This window comes from Galleria mellonella, unplaced genomic scaffold (genome assembly GCF_026898425.1).
Source record: "Galleria mellonella isolate WM207_F2 unplaced genomic scaffold, CSIRO_AGI_GalMel_v1 utg38, whole genome shotgun sequence".
Lineage (NCBI taxonomy): Eukaryota > Metazoa > Arthropoda > Insecta > Lepidoptera > Pyralidae > Galleria > Galleria mellonella.
The window spans coordinates 212,442-229,784 of record NW_026442090.1 but is presented as its reverse complement, the minus strand read 5'-3'; the positions used below and the strand labels follow the sequence as shown (position 1 = coordinate 229,784).

At 35.4% G+C, this 17,343-nt stretch overlaps 1 protein-coding gene across 2 annotated transcripts in view; it reads right to left on the bottom strand.

The window, feature by feature from the left end:
- Window positions 1-17,343, bottom strand: part of LOC113523077 (diacylglycerol kinase delta) — a 216,477-nt gene that overhangs the window by 176,292 nt on the left and 22,842 nt on the right. The window contains exon 2 of one of the 2 annotated variants that reach the window (XM_031914019.2): window positions 10,578-10,688. In XM_031914019.2, the coding sequence (XP_031769879.1) occupies window positions 10,578-10,688 (111 nt within the window). Of the gene's footprint in view, window positions 1-1,043; window positions 1,373-10,577; window positions 10,689-17,343 lie in introns of those variants that run through there. The other variant, XM_052897909.1, reaches the window with a different exon arrangement.

The following is a 17,343-nucleotide window of genomic DNA, read 5'->3' as shown; positions in this document are numbered from 1 at the left end:
TGCATCCCATAACAGGTGTATAGTAAATTTCAAAATGATTGGTTAAGTCGTTAAGCGAGTTTAAGGTAAGAAATAAATTCACTTATATATTTAAGTTTCACTGAAAATTATAATATATATATATATATATATATATATATATATATATATAGTATGGTATACATTATCAATTGCAATATTTATTTATTTATTTTTTATTATGAATATTAATTTTGTATTTTATTTTTACTGCCTAAATAATAATGGTCTATTAATTTAATCATATGATAATTATTTTTAATATACATATATTATGTACAAAACTAGGTTATAGTATTATAATAAATTTTGTATACCAATAATTTGGTGAAACAAAGTGTACACAACTGAACATCTAATGTAACCACGTATAATGCAAATAAGGAATCTGAATCTGAATCACTTGTACTACTTGGGATAGAGGGGATAGATGGGACATGTGCTACTGTTTATTCCGGTCAATCAATAGGTACATTCCGGTCATGCGGACGAATATGCGGGCAAAAGCTAGTTATATAGAAATAACTTAAGATTAATTTAAAAATAACATTTTACTATATGCACAACTGGCGCCTATTTCTTCATCTAAATCAGAGAATAGCAATAAAATTTTAATAATTATGACTATCCCGACGAAATAGAATCTAAATGTAAAAAAAACACATTAAATTCGGCCCTTCCATTTATGATTCCAAAAACATTTAAAAAAATAATTTATTACTATTATTTTTTTCTCGTCGATTATTACAAACGTAATAGTAAAATAATTTTTTTTATCACACTTTAGAAAAATCAAATTAGATATTTCTTTCTGAACAGTTATGTACATCGTAGACGTAACATGTTCTTATGACATTCAAAATTACATTTGATTATATAGTTCACCTATATTATATTTTTAACTGAACTAAATACTACGAAACTCCATATGTACCGTGACATTTCAACGTTTTATATTAAGTCGTGTAGTGTTATAATTATTGCGTTTCATATAATAATAATAATACATATAATTTATTACTTACATTAATATCCGTTTCGGGAGTATATATTACAGAATTGTGTAATAGTTTCAGAATAAAAACCAGGTCAGCGTACAACAAGTGGGGAACACTGAACACAGTAACATACACAAGGCTTAGAATAAGCGCACATAGACTGTAAGGCATAGATTATTGCAAATTATAAGTTTTCATAGAGAGTTTCATTAATGATTGTGGTTGTTTGATCGTTGCGCGCGCGAAAGCGAGCGACATAAGCACGTCCGAGTTGGCCGGCGCCTGAAGCGCGACTGACGAATAGTGCCGGGCATGGCCGGGAATGGCGCCCAGCAGTCTGGGCTCGGGCAGGTGTACTCCCGATCCTCACTTCGGCAGTTTTCAGACGAATATTAAAGCTAGATTCGCAATGTAAAGCTAGGTTCACACTACAACGCCGGTCACGGTTCGTTCCCGGTTTCGGTTCGGTAACTATAAACACTTCGAGATGGAACGGAACTGAACTGAATGGGTAATATGAATGTACATATTGTTTCTTATGTAATATTTATTAACTTAATTCTTTATTGCATCTAATACATAAAAATATATAATGACAATTAGAAAATTCAATTAATATTCATTTTAATTTATAGACAAAATTCGAGCTTATAGCTAGAGCAATCTCTTACAGACAAACTTTTCATAATCGAGAACAGATAGATAATCTTAATATAATAAACGCGGAAGTTTGTAACGATCAGTAGATAGACGAATAGATTTTTTTTTTACTTTTTCATGCAAAAATTACTAAATGGATTTAATTGAAATTGAATACATGTGTAGAATATATTCTAACTTAGCACACAGAATACCATATGTACGTACTAATACACGCGAGCAAACCCGCGGGATATAGCTATCATCTTCCTACCCTTATCCCAATTATTATTTGGGGTCGGTATAATATTCGAACGAGCGGTAGATTAAAAAAAATGTAATGACTTTTCAAAAGTGCTTCAATGTAAGTTTATTTGAATAAATGATTTTCTATTCTATTCTATTCTATTCTATTCTGGTTTTATCCATATTGCAAAAAGATTTGGTTTTTAGTTTTACGACCGGCCATCTGCCTGACGTCACTCTCTTTGGGATATATTAGCTATAATATTGCACCAGACCAGGATCTAACTGTCACCGGCATTATAGTGCGAATCTGGCTTAAGGCTAGGTTCACACCGTTTTTTGTTTGATAATATTTTACCAAACCGAGTTCGGACCGGGAACGAACCGTGATCAGTAATACCGATTCGGTATTACAGTGTGAATCTATCCTAATCGGTCTTACTATAAAAAATATAACCTATCAATATACTGACAGGTTATATTTTTTTAAATTTCATTGAATTCCGTTCAATAGTTCTTGCGTGAAAGAACAGCACACATCCATCTATAGATCTTTATAAACTTTCGCATTATTAATAGTAGTATTATTTGATACTAGCTTTTACCTGCAACTTCGTCTACGTGACCGTAATATGATAACTGACTAATAAGTAGAATCCCATAGACCATAGGTGTGTACAAATTTTCATAGTGATTATTTATGTTGTTTAAACGCTATAAGGTAACAAACAAACAAACTCACTTTCACACATATAATATTAATAAGTATAGTAATCTACACGTCATGGTAAACACCTTTAAGTACAAACTTAACAAGGTTGTTTATCAAAACAGCATTAGTTTAAGATGCATCGTAGCAAGGAATTCTAAATACGTGTATACTACGACGTAGAAGGTTACGTGCGTAATCCCTCTACGCCGTAGCGCTGTAGCTATAAAGTAAAACAGTCAAATACGAAATAATATTTTATCGACCGACTTCAAAAAGGAGATACACGACGAATTGTGTACAACCGAAGTTGTATTTTTTTTTTACATTTGTTACTTCATAACTCTATCACTTCTAAACGAAGTAGAAAATATCTTTTTTTATATGAAAGAATATACTTATTGATCCCATATAAACTCTATCGAAATCAGTTCAGTAATTTAATTTTTAGATCAACCAGAGACAGACTTTGTACAAAAGTCGTTTGCTTGGGTACCTCTGTCCCATTACTGTTTCAACCGTAAATCAGTTATGTTTACATGGTTGTGTTTCGGTTTGAAGGGTGGGATATGGCGTGAATTTACAGGGTACAGAGGAATAACACCCGAGTCCTCAGGAATGGCAACGCATGGGGGGTATCATGGGCGAAATAGTATACTCTGTTATGTCCATGGTACTGCTCATGTCTATAGGCAAAGGTTACTACTTTCCATCAGGTGGGCCGTCAGCTTGTTTGCCATTCTAAGTTGTATAAAAAAAAACTGGATTTGTTACAATTGAAGTCGGTTTTTTTTTGTGGGACCACATTCCTTTAATTATTTTTACATATACATAATCTTATGGACCTTAATTTTTACATTTAAAAAAAATTGTAAGTGATAAAATTTTATGCAAGATAGTTTATAATGCCGTGGGATCTCGGCATAGAATGGGCGAATCCTTTCCCGTGGGTGTCGTAAGATGCAACTAAAGGAACTGAATGAGCGATAGATGGCCAGCGGTGTCCCTCTTTAAACATCTCCAAAGCCTAACCGACCGGCCCGCTAAACGTGATCACTACTGACAAAACCCTTCTAATAAGGAGAGGTCAGGGGGGATAATGGATTGCTAAAAATGGGGATTAGTAGCCCCATTATTAGCAATACACCCTGTCAAGTCGACCTCCTCGCGGTTCCCACTGGAAACTATCGTGTTCTATTCCAATTGAATTCATCACGATAGGCTAACTGACCTGCCTTTTCATTGTCACCTATCATTTATTACTACTTATTATTTTATTGCTCAATTCTCTGATTGCTCAGCAGTCATATATTTTTAAAATGTTTTTTTTTTGTTTAAATGTTGTTTAAAATGTTTAAGTTTGTAAATTAAACCTATGGCTCACTACACGTTTTGGGATAGTGTGTGATAAGTGTGGTGAATAATGTATAAATAAATAAATAAATCATCTCTCACTGGTGCCCCGCCAGCGTATACCGTTAGCGCAGGAGGGTTACCATTCCATTATCATCCATTAAAAAAAATTGGGAGAGGCCTATGTTCATCAGTGGACAGTTAACAGCTGATATGGTGATGGTAATGATGATGATGATAGTTTACATGCTATTAAAATTTAGATTATTATGGACTACGCAAGTGGCTGACCATGTCCCACATGGAGTATCGCTGTCATTTATAGACGAAAGCACCTAGATACTAGTTTGAACCCAAAGGAGGGGGAAAAGGGATTGTTAGTAATGGAGACTGAGAATCCCATTGCTAGCAATATACCTAGGCGGGAGCACCTAGATACCAGCTTGAACCCTTCGACTCAGTGCAGCGACGAGCTATGAGAATTGTCGTATCGAACCCTTAAGTCTTATGAGAGATTTTGCCTCACTCTGCGAGTTCTACCGCTTGTACAACGGACTGTGTTCAGAGGAATTGTTCAATATGATGCCTACGACCACTTTCTAGCATTGCACGGTTCGCCATCGGCAGGGAGCTTGCCTCCATGCCTTAGAGCCTAGATGGTCGCGTATAAGAGAGAATGCTTAGATTATAGAATGAGCTCCTTATCACGGTTTCTTCAAAAGACCTAAGCATGGAGTTCTTCAAAAAAAAGGAGTAAAGAGGTTTCTTTAGAGCCGACAACACGCGTGTAATGCCCCTGGTATTGCAGGCATTCATAGGCTACGGTAACCGCTTACCATCAGGTGGACCATATGCTAGTTTACCACCTCAGTAGTATAACTAATAAACAAACAAACAAAGTAATAAGTTCACTTTTGTATTTATAATATCAATAATTGTGTAATGATTTGGAAACTGAATATATGCAAATAACTGGTATTAGCAGATTTAGCTATTTCATAATGATCCTATTAAACCCGCTTAGAAACCAATGTACATATATATATGTACATATATGTACGTAATATATTATGTAATGACTCGTATTCAATTATGTGTATGTTATATTAATTTGATTAAATTACAAATTAATAGTAAGTAGTGCTAACGCTTCAGAGCTTGAAGGTTATCTATTAATTAGATATTGTGTATTAATTTAACTATGGTTTCATCATATCTCCATATGTATATAAAGATAATGTAAACAAGCTATATCCGCGTATGTATAAAAAATATGTAATTCTAAAAATTACATAATTTTACAAAAAAAAAGTGGTCTGTTTTTATTCGACTTTCAAACGAAGGAGGTTCTAAATACATTTAAATTCTTTTTTTTTTGTCGCCAATTCTAAATCGGTTTTCATAATTCTTTTTCCAATTGATAGGTCTTTGTGTCTCCTTGTATTAGTCCCGTATTAAACTTATGACGATTAATGCTACCATTTTGCTTTGTAATACAAAAACCTACTTGTTGCTAAGCTGCTAAGCTAATATACGCATGTTCAAAATTCGATATTCATATTATTGATAAGAGTTTATGTGCGAAACATTGCGTCCACATTCTAAATTCAAACACTTACAATGTAGGGTATCTACGAAACATCTCATCCACATTCTAAATTCAAATATTTACAATATAGAATGTATCTACGAAACATCTCGTCTACTTTCAAAATTTAAATATTTACAATATTAGTAGGCTATTTATGAAACATCTTGTCCGCGTTCTAAATTCAAATATCTACAATATAGAGTATCTATGAAATATCTCATCCACATTCAAAATTACAATACTTACAAAATTGGATATCTTTGAAATACGTTCTAAATTCAAATGTTTACAATGTACAGTATCTACGAAATATTTCGTCCACGTTCTAAATTAAAATAATTACAATGTAGGGAATCTATGTAAGACTTGTCGTTCATCAGTGTAAACGAAACCATGAGAACTAGCCAATATCCATACACGGTGTGATCAAAAACATTAGTATAATATAAAGCGTATTCTATTAGCGAAATTACATATTTTTCTCAAAGGAATATCAGGTTGAAACACAGAGAAAACATTCTGAGATTCCCACATTAACATGTACTTTGAAGGCACAGTATCAACATTATTTTTGTAAGAAGATGAACATTTTTTTAGCAAAATCTTAATCACTGGCATTATGTTAATAAAAAAAAGAACAAACAACATGAACGTAATATCCATTCAAGCAATTTATTCTCTTATTTACATTAATGTGGTAGAAAAAAGAAATTGCCGGCGGGCATATCACTGGAAAGCGAATTTAATTAAAACCGTTGCCCGCGGCTTTTCCTGCACAGTTTACACTATCCCTATATTTTGTCGTACTCATTTATATCCTCCAATCCTCTCAACCGTTAATTGTATATATATATATACGGTAAAAAGCGGCGGTTGGCAACCGCATTTAGCCTGTAGTGATGCTGTAGTGGTGCTACTGCCTTATCCTCTACTATTGAGTTCCTTTAGTCGACCAGATAACAGATAACAGCCACGGGAAGGAGACCCAGAGGGAGACTTTGTATAAAAGTCGATTGATTGGGTACCTCTGTCCCATTCGTGTTTCAACCGTGAAGCAGGTGTGTTTGCATGGCTGTGTTTCATGGGCATCATGGGGACATAACAGTATGTGTGTGTACTGTTATGTCCATGGTGCTGCTCATGTCTGTAGGCGACGGTTACCACTTTCCATCAGGTGGGCCGTCAGCTTGATTGCATTCTAAGTTGTATAAAAAAAAATCTGTGACTCAATGATACCTAGACATGTTATACTCTACGAGGTTTTTACGTACGGCACATAAATATACCTACTGTGTGCTAAATTAAGTTCCCTTAGTCGCCTCTTACAACAATAACAGAAAAGCACATAGGCTACTTTTTATTTCGATCAGTTAACAATTACCAGTCACGAACGAAATCGCGTGCAAAAACTAGTATTGTTATAAACACAAAAAAAATACAGGTTACATTCAAATTACTAAGAATTGATCTTCAACATTATAAGTTAGTTATAAGCTAAGTTATAAGTCGCTTAAATTGTCGACTTCGTACAATTATAATGACGTTATATTGTATTTTATTCCTTTGATGCTTCACTGAATTCTTTTTCTTTCTCCCTGGTAGCTTTTTTTCCATTAAAAGTTGTACCTTCTGATCTGAGCGGAGACAATATTTGGAAAGACAATAAATGCTCTCTTCCTATTTTTCTCACGGGTTTTCGTCGATTATTTGCATAATCATGTATTTATAATTTACTACCTAAAGTATTCTTCCTATAGTGGATTTTTTTTGCACAACTTAGAATGGCAAACAAGCTGACGGTCCACCTGATGGAAAGTGGTAACCGTCGCCTATAGACATGAGCAGTACCATGGACATAACAGAGTATACTGTTTCGCCCAAAATACCCCCATGCGTTGCCACTCCTGAGGACGTTGTGTTATTCCTCTATATCATGTAAATTCACTGCCATATCCCAACCTTCAAACCGAAACACAGCCATGCAAACACAACTGCTTCACGGTTGAAACACGAATGGGACAGAGGTACCCAAGCAATCGACTTTTGTACAAAATCTCCCTCTGGTACTTTAACTGTGAACACACTCAAATAAATGACATGATCTTTTGTAAACAAATTATAAATATTCAGATTTAGAACGCAGTGTCGCGTATTTGCCAGTCACCAATTATTATATTTAATTCCATATTATTTAAACAGATTGTTCAGAGAACAACAGACAAATTGTTTAAATTTAAATAAAAACATTATTTAAACAATACTGAAACGCTTATTTGAAATTATAAACTTAATATGTAATTAGTACCTTTTTTACAGACTAATAATGCTGTGTAGCCCCGACATAGAATGGGGCCACCCTTCCATTCCCGTGGGTGTTGTAAATAGTACACTCTGTTATGTCCATGGTACTGTTCATGTCTATAGGCGATGTTTACTACTTTCCATCAAGTGCCATTCTAAGTTGCATAAAAAAAAGACATCTGACCGGTACAGGCAATATCGAAGTGGGTGATGACCTTGTTTTCGATCCATCGATGTCCAAAAAGACCCAATATATAGATATCGGAGCAGTACCAATATCACCCATGCTTACACGCACAGTCATGTAAAAACTAAATCGTCACACCTAAATTATGTACTCGAAGCGTTTAATATCAAAAATATCCAATATTATTCGCTGACACGATTTACGAAGCAATTTCTATGCAAAATATGTTATCGCAGCAAACGATTTTGACGAGGTGAAAAAATATACGCCCATATTAATATTGTTTTTAACGCTGTGTCACACGATGCTGTGAAAATACATGCAAATTCATTTTTGCACAGTGTAATGCAACTACGTGATTGATGTGCTTTCATAGGCGCCGTGTGTCATCTCTTCGTGTTTCAACCGTGAAGCAGTTGTGTTGGCATGACTGTGTTTCGGTTTGAAGGGTGGGATATGGCGTGAATTTACTGGGTACAGAGGAATAACACCTGAGTCCTCAGGAGTGGCAACGCATGGGGGGTATCATGGGCGAAACAGTATACTCTGTTATGTCCATGGTACTGCTCATGTCTATAGGCGACGGTTACCACTTTCCATCAGGTGGGCCGTCAGCTTGTTTGCCATTCTAAGTTGTATAAAAAAAAAAAAAATACGGCCGGTGATCGGTCGTCCCTCGAATTCGGGACCGGTAGATAGCAGAGGTCGCCAGTTCGGGGGCTGACCGCATACTCATTTGTTGCAGTATCCGGCCGTTCATACTACAGCATATAGGGTTCTTCAAAAGGGAGGTAAAGAGGTTTCTTCAGGGTCGGCAACGCGCGTAATACCCCTGGTATTGCAGGCGTTTATAGGCTACGGTAACCGCTTACAATCAGGTGAGCCATATACTTGTTTGCCACCTCAGTGGTATAAAAAAAATAGGTAATAATCGAATTGAGCGTGTTCTTTTTGAAGTCATTCGAAAATAGAAGATCACTGGAGAAATTGCGGGAAACGGGTGTTTAAAAATATGAACTAACCAAAATACATATCAGTTGATACACGTAACAGTCGCTCCAGTTATGTCACTCTAAAAATTGAACTGTTCCCGTGAAATTAAAATAATATTCATTTTGCAATTTTCGCGTAAAATCTCTTGTGAACGCTGTGAATCAGTGAAACGGACACTGGAGTGATTCATGAGGTGACGTGGACATAATTTCAATGAATTATATACATATATATACAAATACCAGATGGAGACTTTGTACAAAAGTCGATTGCTTGGGTACCTCTGTCCCATTCGTTTCTACCGTGAAGCAGTTGTTGGCATAGCTGTGTTTCGGTTTGAAGGGTGGGATATGGTGTGAATTTACAGGGTACAGAGGAATAACATCTGAGTCCTCAGGAATGGTAACGCTTGGGGGTATCATGGGCGAAACAGTATACTCTGTTATGTCCATGGTACTGCTCATGTCTATAGGCGACGGTTACCACTTTCTATCAGGTGGGCCGTCGGCTTGTTTGCTATTCTAAGTTGTATAATATATATATATATATATATATATATATATATATATATATATATATATATTTTATATATATATATATATATATTTTACAAGGTAAAGAATATAAATATCATATTCAAGGCTTGCGTAATTTTTATTAATCATTTATCATCATATCAGCCTTTGACCGTCCACTGCTGAACGTAAGCCTCCCCCTTGGGGGTTTTTGCCAGTAGTTGCCACACTTGACAGACGAATTGGCAACCGCAGTTAGTCCACGCACATGTTGCGACACGTGTTTCATTTTTAGACTAATAAGATCGCTACTCAGAACCTAGCGTTGACCGTTCGGCGTCCATACTGTGAGTAATAATAATAATAACCGTGCGTAACATATCATCATCATCGTCATCACCATATCAGCCTTTAACTGTCCACTGCTGAACATAAGCCTCCCCCTTACAGGTTTTGCCAATAGTTGCTACGCTTCGCAAGTGGTTTCACAACTGCAGTTAGGCTTTGGAGATGTTTCAAGAGGGACGCTGCTGCCCATCTCTCGCCCTCCCTTAGTCGACTCTTTCAACACCCACGGGAAAGGAATGGGTGGTCTATTCTATGCTGAGACCATACAGCACTTTATTCACCACCATAAGCACATAATTAATGAATTTATAAGCGAAACAGAAACTTGTACGTAGTTTTATGTGCCGCAACAGTGAAATAGTAACTACCTCAGCATTAAGCTGCCATTTTATTGATTTTCTCTTATCCTTTATTTTAATTTTCTTTTTTCGAATTGATTTATATGTTACGTTACACGCCAACTTTGGTACCGGAACGTCAATAAAACTTTATTTAAAAATTGCATATTAAATCTTTCAATGTGTCCAATGTAAATTAATAATACAATACAATACAAAAACTCTTGAAAAAGTGACTAAACCCCTGAATGCCTGACGGCTCGCCATTAACTCCCCCCTTCTCCCATCGCAAAAAAAAACCAAATACCGAAAGGGATAGATGCCTGTAAATATGTACTCACGTCTTTCTCCTTGGCATAGTAGAGCGTGCGCCCGCGCAGTCTGAAGTAGCGGCGCTGCCAGCGTTGGAAGCTGCGCGTCTGCTTCATCAGGTAACCCTCCTTGACCACGGGCTGCGAATAAAAATCGCACTTATACCACTAATCATAGAACATCTTTTTGTTTGATCCTAGAACTTGGGAGCTAAAAGTACATGAATCATAATAGGATTCGCTTTGCAGATACTTTTATATGCCACTAATATAACAGAAGGAGACTGTACAAAAGTAGTTTGAATGGGTACTTTTGTCCCACTCTTGTTTCTGCTGTGAAGCAGATGTATGTATTTGCATGACTATATTTCGGTTTAAGGGCATATGGCATGTTCACTACTAAACATAAGGGTCCCCTTAGACGGGCGGATTGGCAACCGCGTGAAGGTCGACCTGCAAGAGTATATTACTAGCAATCGGACTGGTAGTCCACATTACTAAAAATCCCTCCCCCCTCTGGAAGAAGTAGAAACAATTGTCGGAGACGACAAACATAGTAAATTCATAAAATTACCCGTTGTACATATATATATATATATATATATATATATATATATATATATATATATATATATATATATATATTATTTATTTATTCATTAGTGTGCGGTACTACTAATTATTGATATACATACATACTAAAATTACATATATAAACGAATAAATATATATAAATAACAAGTATAAATTAATAACAAATACAAATAAACATATATAAATAAATAACAAATATATATATATATATCTACACAGGCATTAAGCGTTATAGAAAATGTTCGTTGCGAGCGATACATATCTTACACTAAACACATACGAGTAGATAGCTATCGTAGGCTCGAGGCGGAGTGAAAATATTACAAGAAAAATATTGTTTAAAAATACAAGATGGAAGGTAACATGTTCTTGATAAGAAAAATATCCGTTACTCCCAGAGATTTAGGGTTCTTTTTGTAATGTAATCGATTTATATTAAACGCGGTTAATACAACCGCGTGAAGAATTTTTTTTTTTTCATTTAGCTATCTTATTTATACTCATACAAAATTTCCTGTTTTTTTTTTTGATTCACCAGTTTAGATAGTGTCACATTCGGCCAATCGTTTTTGGTAAAACGTTAATTATTATAAAATGAATGTACGGAACCTCACATATATTTTAGTTACACATTTCTTTTTTTTTGCGTCGCTGAATATATGCTCTTTTGTTAGGCCCACAGACGTAGATCAAGATAGACGACGCAAAATATTACAATCTATATAAAAATTCAGCGTTACACGAGTACAGCACGAGTACCTTTTTCAAAGCGCAAAGCTGCAGACAAACTGCAATGCAGAGTCGCGGCACTAAGATTATATATTGACAAAGTTCCAGTAGAATCTTTTTAGCCTATTTAGAGACAGAAATTAAACCAGGGATAGTCAGGGATCAAGAATTTGGAACTTAATTAGAGGCAAAAATTTACAATTATTACAATTGACCAAACTAAGATTTCCAAATTTATTGACGTAAACATAAAAAACACTCATGACATAAATCTTTGTAAAATTCACAATAGGCATTCAGGTGAATAATTAACTGCGGTTGCTAATCCGCCTGCCAAGCGTAGCGACTACTGGCAAAGCCTCTAATGGGGAAGGCCTATGTTCATAGTAATATTAAATTACTATTTACCTAACATATTTAAATTACTTAAAGACAATTTTTTTTTATTCTATTTGCTCACTTCTTTGTACCTTCAATTAGGTATATCTTTTGTTATTTCTGTCTACGGTTGGCTAGTTAATAACGCCATATGGTGTTAAGTCCGCCTTTTAAATAAATAAATATTTAAAATACTTAAAGACACATTGTGATATCTATACAAAAAGTTAGTCTATGGTCAGCGCCAGAGGCAGTTCTCGCTGCAGCACTTTTGTTACAACTGTACGACAGACGCCCGCTAGCGATGCAGCGCTTTAATTACTCGTACTAGCTGCATAACATTTTTTAATTAGAGTACTTGAAATTAAGGCAAAGGAAGTAAAATATTCCGTTATATTATATATTTACAGAAATTTGATGTACCTACACCGCAATACATGCATTGCTTACTAGAAAAATATTTTTTTCTTCTAAATCGAAACACTTATTATCAAATAATATTACAAATAAATAAGATGGTGTTTAATAAAAAAAAACAACTTGAGATATAATAAAACCAAATATTGATTTAAAAACTAAACCGATGCATCAATTTTGATAAAATATCTACTTTCAGATAACAAGGCTCATAATTTTTTGTCATTTTTCAACCCGTGTTCCTTCTGGAAATATTTTTAATTTTTTTTATACAACTTAGAATGGCAAACAAGCTGACGGCCCACCTGATGGAAAGTGGTAACCATCGCCTATAGACATGAGCAATACCATGGACATGACAGAGTATACTGTTTCGCCCATGATACCCCCCAAGCGTTGCCATTCCTGAGGACTCAGGCGTTATTCCTCTGTACTCTGTAAATTCACGTCATATCCCACCCTTCAAACCGAGATGCAAACACGACTGCTTCACGGTAAAAACACGAATAGGATAGAGGTACCCAAGCAAACGAATCTTATACAAAGCCTCCCTCTGGTATTTAAATATGAATATTCATCAATATTCTGTAACAAAGAAATCTTCTAATGTACAAAAAAATAATATTTTTTGTAATAATAAGTATCTGTAAAGATCTTTAATATTGTATTTTTATATTAAATTAGCTTTTCCCTGCGAATTGGTCTACGTACCTAACCAGAGGGCCTACCATGAAGTATTTTCCGAAATTTCGGGATGAACGAAACAGAAATTTAATGTTAAAATTACATAATACATGCTGTTTAAAATTATTAAAAAGGTTAAAATATCGTTTCTTTGGACTATTAGAATAGGATTTATGATGAATGAAATGTTAAGCTCCATTTACTGGGTCGATTTTGACACGAACAAAAACACGAAATTAAGCCCGAAATTTCGGAATTTCATTTCATGGTAGACTGACAGGATATATTTAATGATAGAGACAAAAAATAGCTTGTATCCTTTTCCATCCCATATAGGTAGTAAGTATATACCAGTAATGAAAAGAGATTTTTTTATGCGATTTAGAATGACAAACAAGATGACGGCACACCTGATGAAAGGGGTAACCGTCGCCTATAGACATGAGCAATACCATGAACATAACAGAGTATACTGTTTCGCCCATGATACCTTCCATGCGTCGCTATTTCTGAGGACTCAGGTGTTATTCCTCTGTACTCTGTAAATATACTGCCATATCCCAATCTTCAAACCGAAACACAACTGCTTCACGGTAGGAAAACAAATGGGACAGAGGTGTCCAAGCAAACGACTTTTGTACAAAGTCTACCACTGGTCTCTATCAGGTTTTAGAAGACGTGCATTTCTGTTCAGAATAGTGACACAAGTGAAAGTAAAACAAAAGATAAATATAATTCTATTTTCAAAAAGGTATATATGAATATAAAAAAAAAACGGCCAGATATTTTTATTAAAGGTCAAACGAATAGATGTATATCAAATTTCATAATAATTGATAAAGTCGTTAAGGCGCTATAAGGTAACAAACAAACTCACTTTCCCATTTATAATGTTAGTAAGGATTAAAAGAATAAAAAAAGACGCGTCTTCAGAAGCCGCAAAAATTAATACCTCCGCAAAAAGTTTTTCGCGGGACACGATTTGCATTCGATTTTCCTTCTTGGTGAAATGTTCGCGAAAAAATTTTTGTGATCAAATAATTTTAGAACACCATTCCTTCGTAGACATTGTTCTAATTTCCTTTCTAAGATTAAACAAGAGTTGTAAATAAATCTTGGAAGTAGGATCTTTATGCCTGAGACTTTTGATTAATGATCACCCCGCCTGCGCTATTGGCATAGAGTAGGTAATACCCAGAAGATAATATATTTGGAAATATGCTGGGATAAGAACAGTACAATAAGCAAGCGATGATGGGGGAAAACGGGTTGTTAGTAATGGGGTCTAACTGCCTCATTGCTAACAATATACCCTATCAGGTTAACCTCTATTAAACCCATTGAAAACCATCGTAATTCTTTTGAAATTCGCCACGATATGCCAACTGACTTGCATAGATCCTCGCCTATTATATCTCATTGGTGCCTTGCCAGCGTTTACCGCAGGCGGCGTTACCATTCCATTTTCACCTATAAAAAAAGTAAGCAATGCTTGTACACATAGGTTACTAACGCACAAGCTCTGTTGAAATAATCCGGTTTATACCGGCTTGCGCAGTGACGACAAATCGAGGGTTGTACAACGCACGTCTACTTGCACAAAATTTTCAACTGCACTGTACAGTCTCAAGAACAATCATAAAATAAAAACGTATCTTTCTGTAATTAACCTAAAAACTCCCGTAAAAATACCCGTATAGTTTTATATTTGATTATATTTCAAAACATTCATTACAAGTAAGTGGGTATGTATGTTTAAAACACGTAAGACACCAGAGGGAGAGTTTGTACAAAAGTAAACGACTTAAAATTTATAAAAGTAAACTAGTAAACGACGACTGAAACACAGCAATGCCAACACAACTGCTTCACAATAGAAACACGAATGGGACAGAGGTGCCCAAGTAGACGACTTTTATACGAAGTCTCCCTCTAGTAAATACGTATTATTTATTTATTTACCTTTCTTGTGACAACCTTTAAAAATTTGTAGGCATATCAAAAAAGCTTTCCTTCTGCGTATTCTCTACTCTGTGCTATTAATGGTGGGGTACCAGTGAGGATAGTCGGGGAAGATAAAGTCCGTTGACCCATTCTGCTCAATTCACTAGGAATAAACCACAATGATTTTCAGTAGTTTAGGTGTTACAGTCGTACGTAAAAATAGACGAATTTCCACAGTATATATTTAATACTAGTTGTATGCGGCGGCTTAATCCGTATTAATCACTATGCTTGTTTTAGATGCATATATTATGCATCTACAACAAGTATAGTATATAGAAGGGAAGGGATTGTTAGCAATGGGGACTAACCTCCCCATTGCTAACAATACACCTTATCAGGTCGTGATTAATTTATCGTTAAATTAGTCACGATGGACTAACTGACCTGCCTTTTCACCTTCACCAATCATCCCTCACTGGCGCCCCGCCAGCGTATCCTGATAGCGCAGGCGGGGTTACCATTCCATTATCGTCCATAAAAAAAATAGTATAGTATATATGTATGTCAAACATACAGACTACAGAAGTTCATAAACCTCAAACTTTTATTTCAAAGCTATATATTACCAAATAGAGTAATGACTGCAGGAATTAACCATGACGGTTTCCAGAGGAAGGTCACGTGGAGGTCGATCTGACAAGACTTATTGAGAGTAATGGAATTGCTAATCGTCATTACTGACTATTCTTTCCCCATTATCCGTGATAAGAGGTCATGAGAGTCTTGAATACCTAAATTAATTACAATTAAAAATAAACAACAGACTTCAGTTGCAACAAAACTAACTTTATTTCGATTTAAAAACTAAAGTACTGTACCAATTTTGATAAAATTTCTATGGGATCAATCTATAAGTATGTCTTATCGAATAAAAAATGAATTTTACTAATCGGTTTTGAACTCACTAAGTTATAAGGTAATAAACATAACGAAAAAAAAATACAATTTAATTGAAAACCTATTTTGGAGCCGGTTGAAAATATATCCACTTGAAGAGTCCTCCCCAAGGCAACTAGTAAAGTTATGATAATTAACGGAAACGTTTTCCATTATAACTACTTCTCTATATGACTAGGCGATGACGTCACAGCACAGTAATGGACGACCGGACCTCCCCGAGTCCATTAGGCGGGCCTCTTAAGAATCTCTTCGGTACTATGTAAACGTAATCAGTGCTATATATCTAAAGATGCTTATTAGCTAAATTTGTGTTTCACTAGCAAAATATTCCCTTTTTTTTATACAACTTAGAATGACAAACAAGCTGACGACCCACCTGATGGAAAGTGGTAACCGTCGCCTATAGACATGAGCAGTACCATGGACATAACAGAGTATACTGTTTCATCCATGATACCCCCCATGCGTTGTCATTCCTGAGGACTCAGGTATTATTCCTCTGTACCCAGTAAATTCACGCCATATCTCACCCTTCAAACCGAAACACAACCATGCAAACACAACTGCTTCACGGTTGGAATACGTCCCTTAAATAGGACATTTATAACTACAATTTCTCTCTATATAGTTAGTAAGTTAGTAACTATTATTAGAATTTTAGTTTTTAGTAGTAGTTTATCAAAGGAAGACTGTGCAAAAGTCGTTTGTTTAGGCACTTCTGTCCCACTCGTCCCACACCCACAGGAAAGATAGGGGTGACCTATTGACCTATATATATGAAGTTTGACAACCCCATTGTTAGCAATATACCTTATTAGGTCGACCTCAACGTGGTTCCCCCTGGAAACTATCGTGAACAATTCTTGTTGAATTCGTCACGGTGGGCTAACTGACCTACTTTGTCTTTACCTATCATCCTACACTGGTGCCCCGCCGGCGTATACCGATAGCACGGGTGAGGTTGCCATTCCATTAACATCCATTAAAAAAAAATCCATGCCGCATACTACTATTACCTATTACTAACAATAATCAAGACAAAATGTTGTTATCCAATAAATGTGCATCATATATATATATATATATA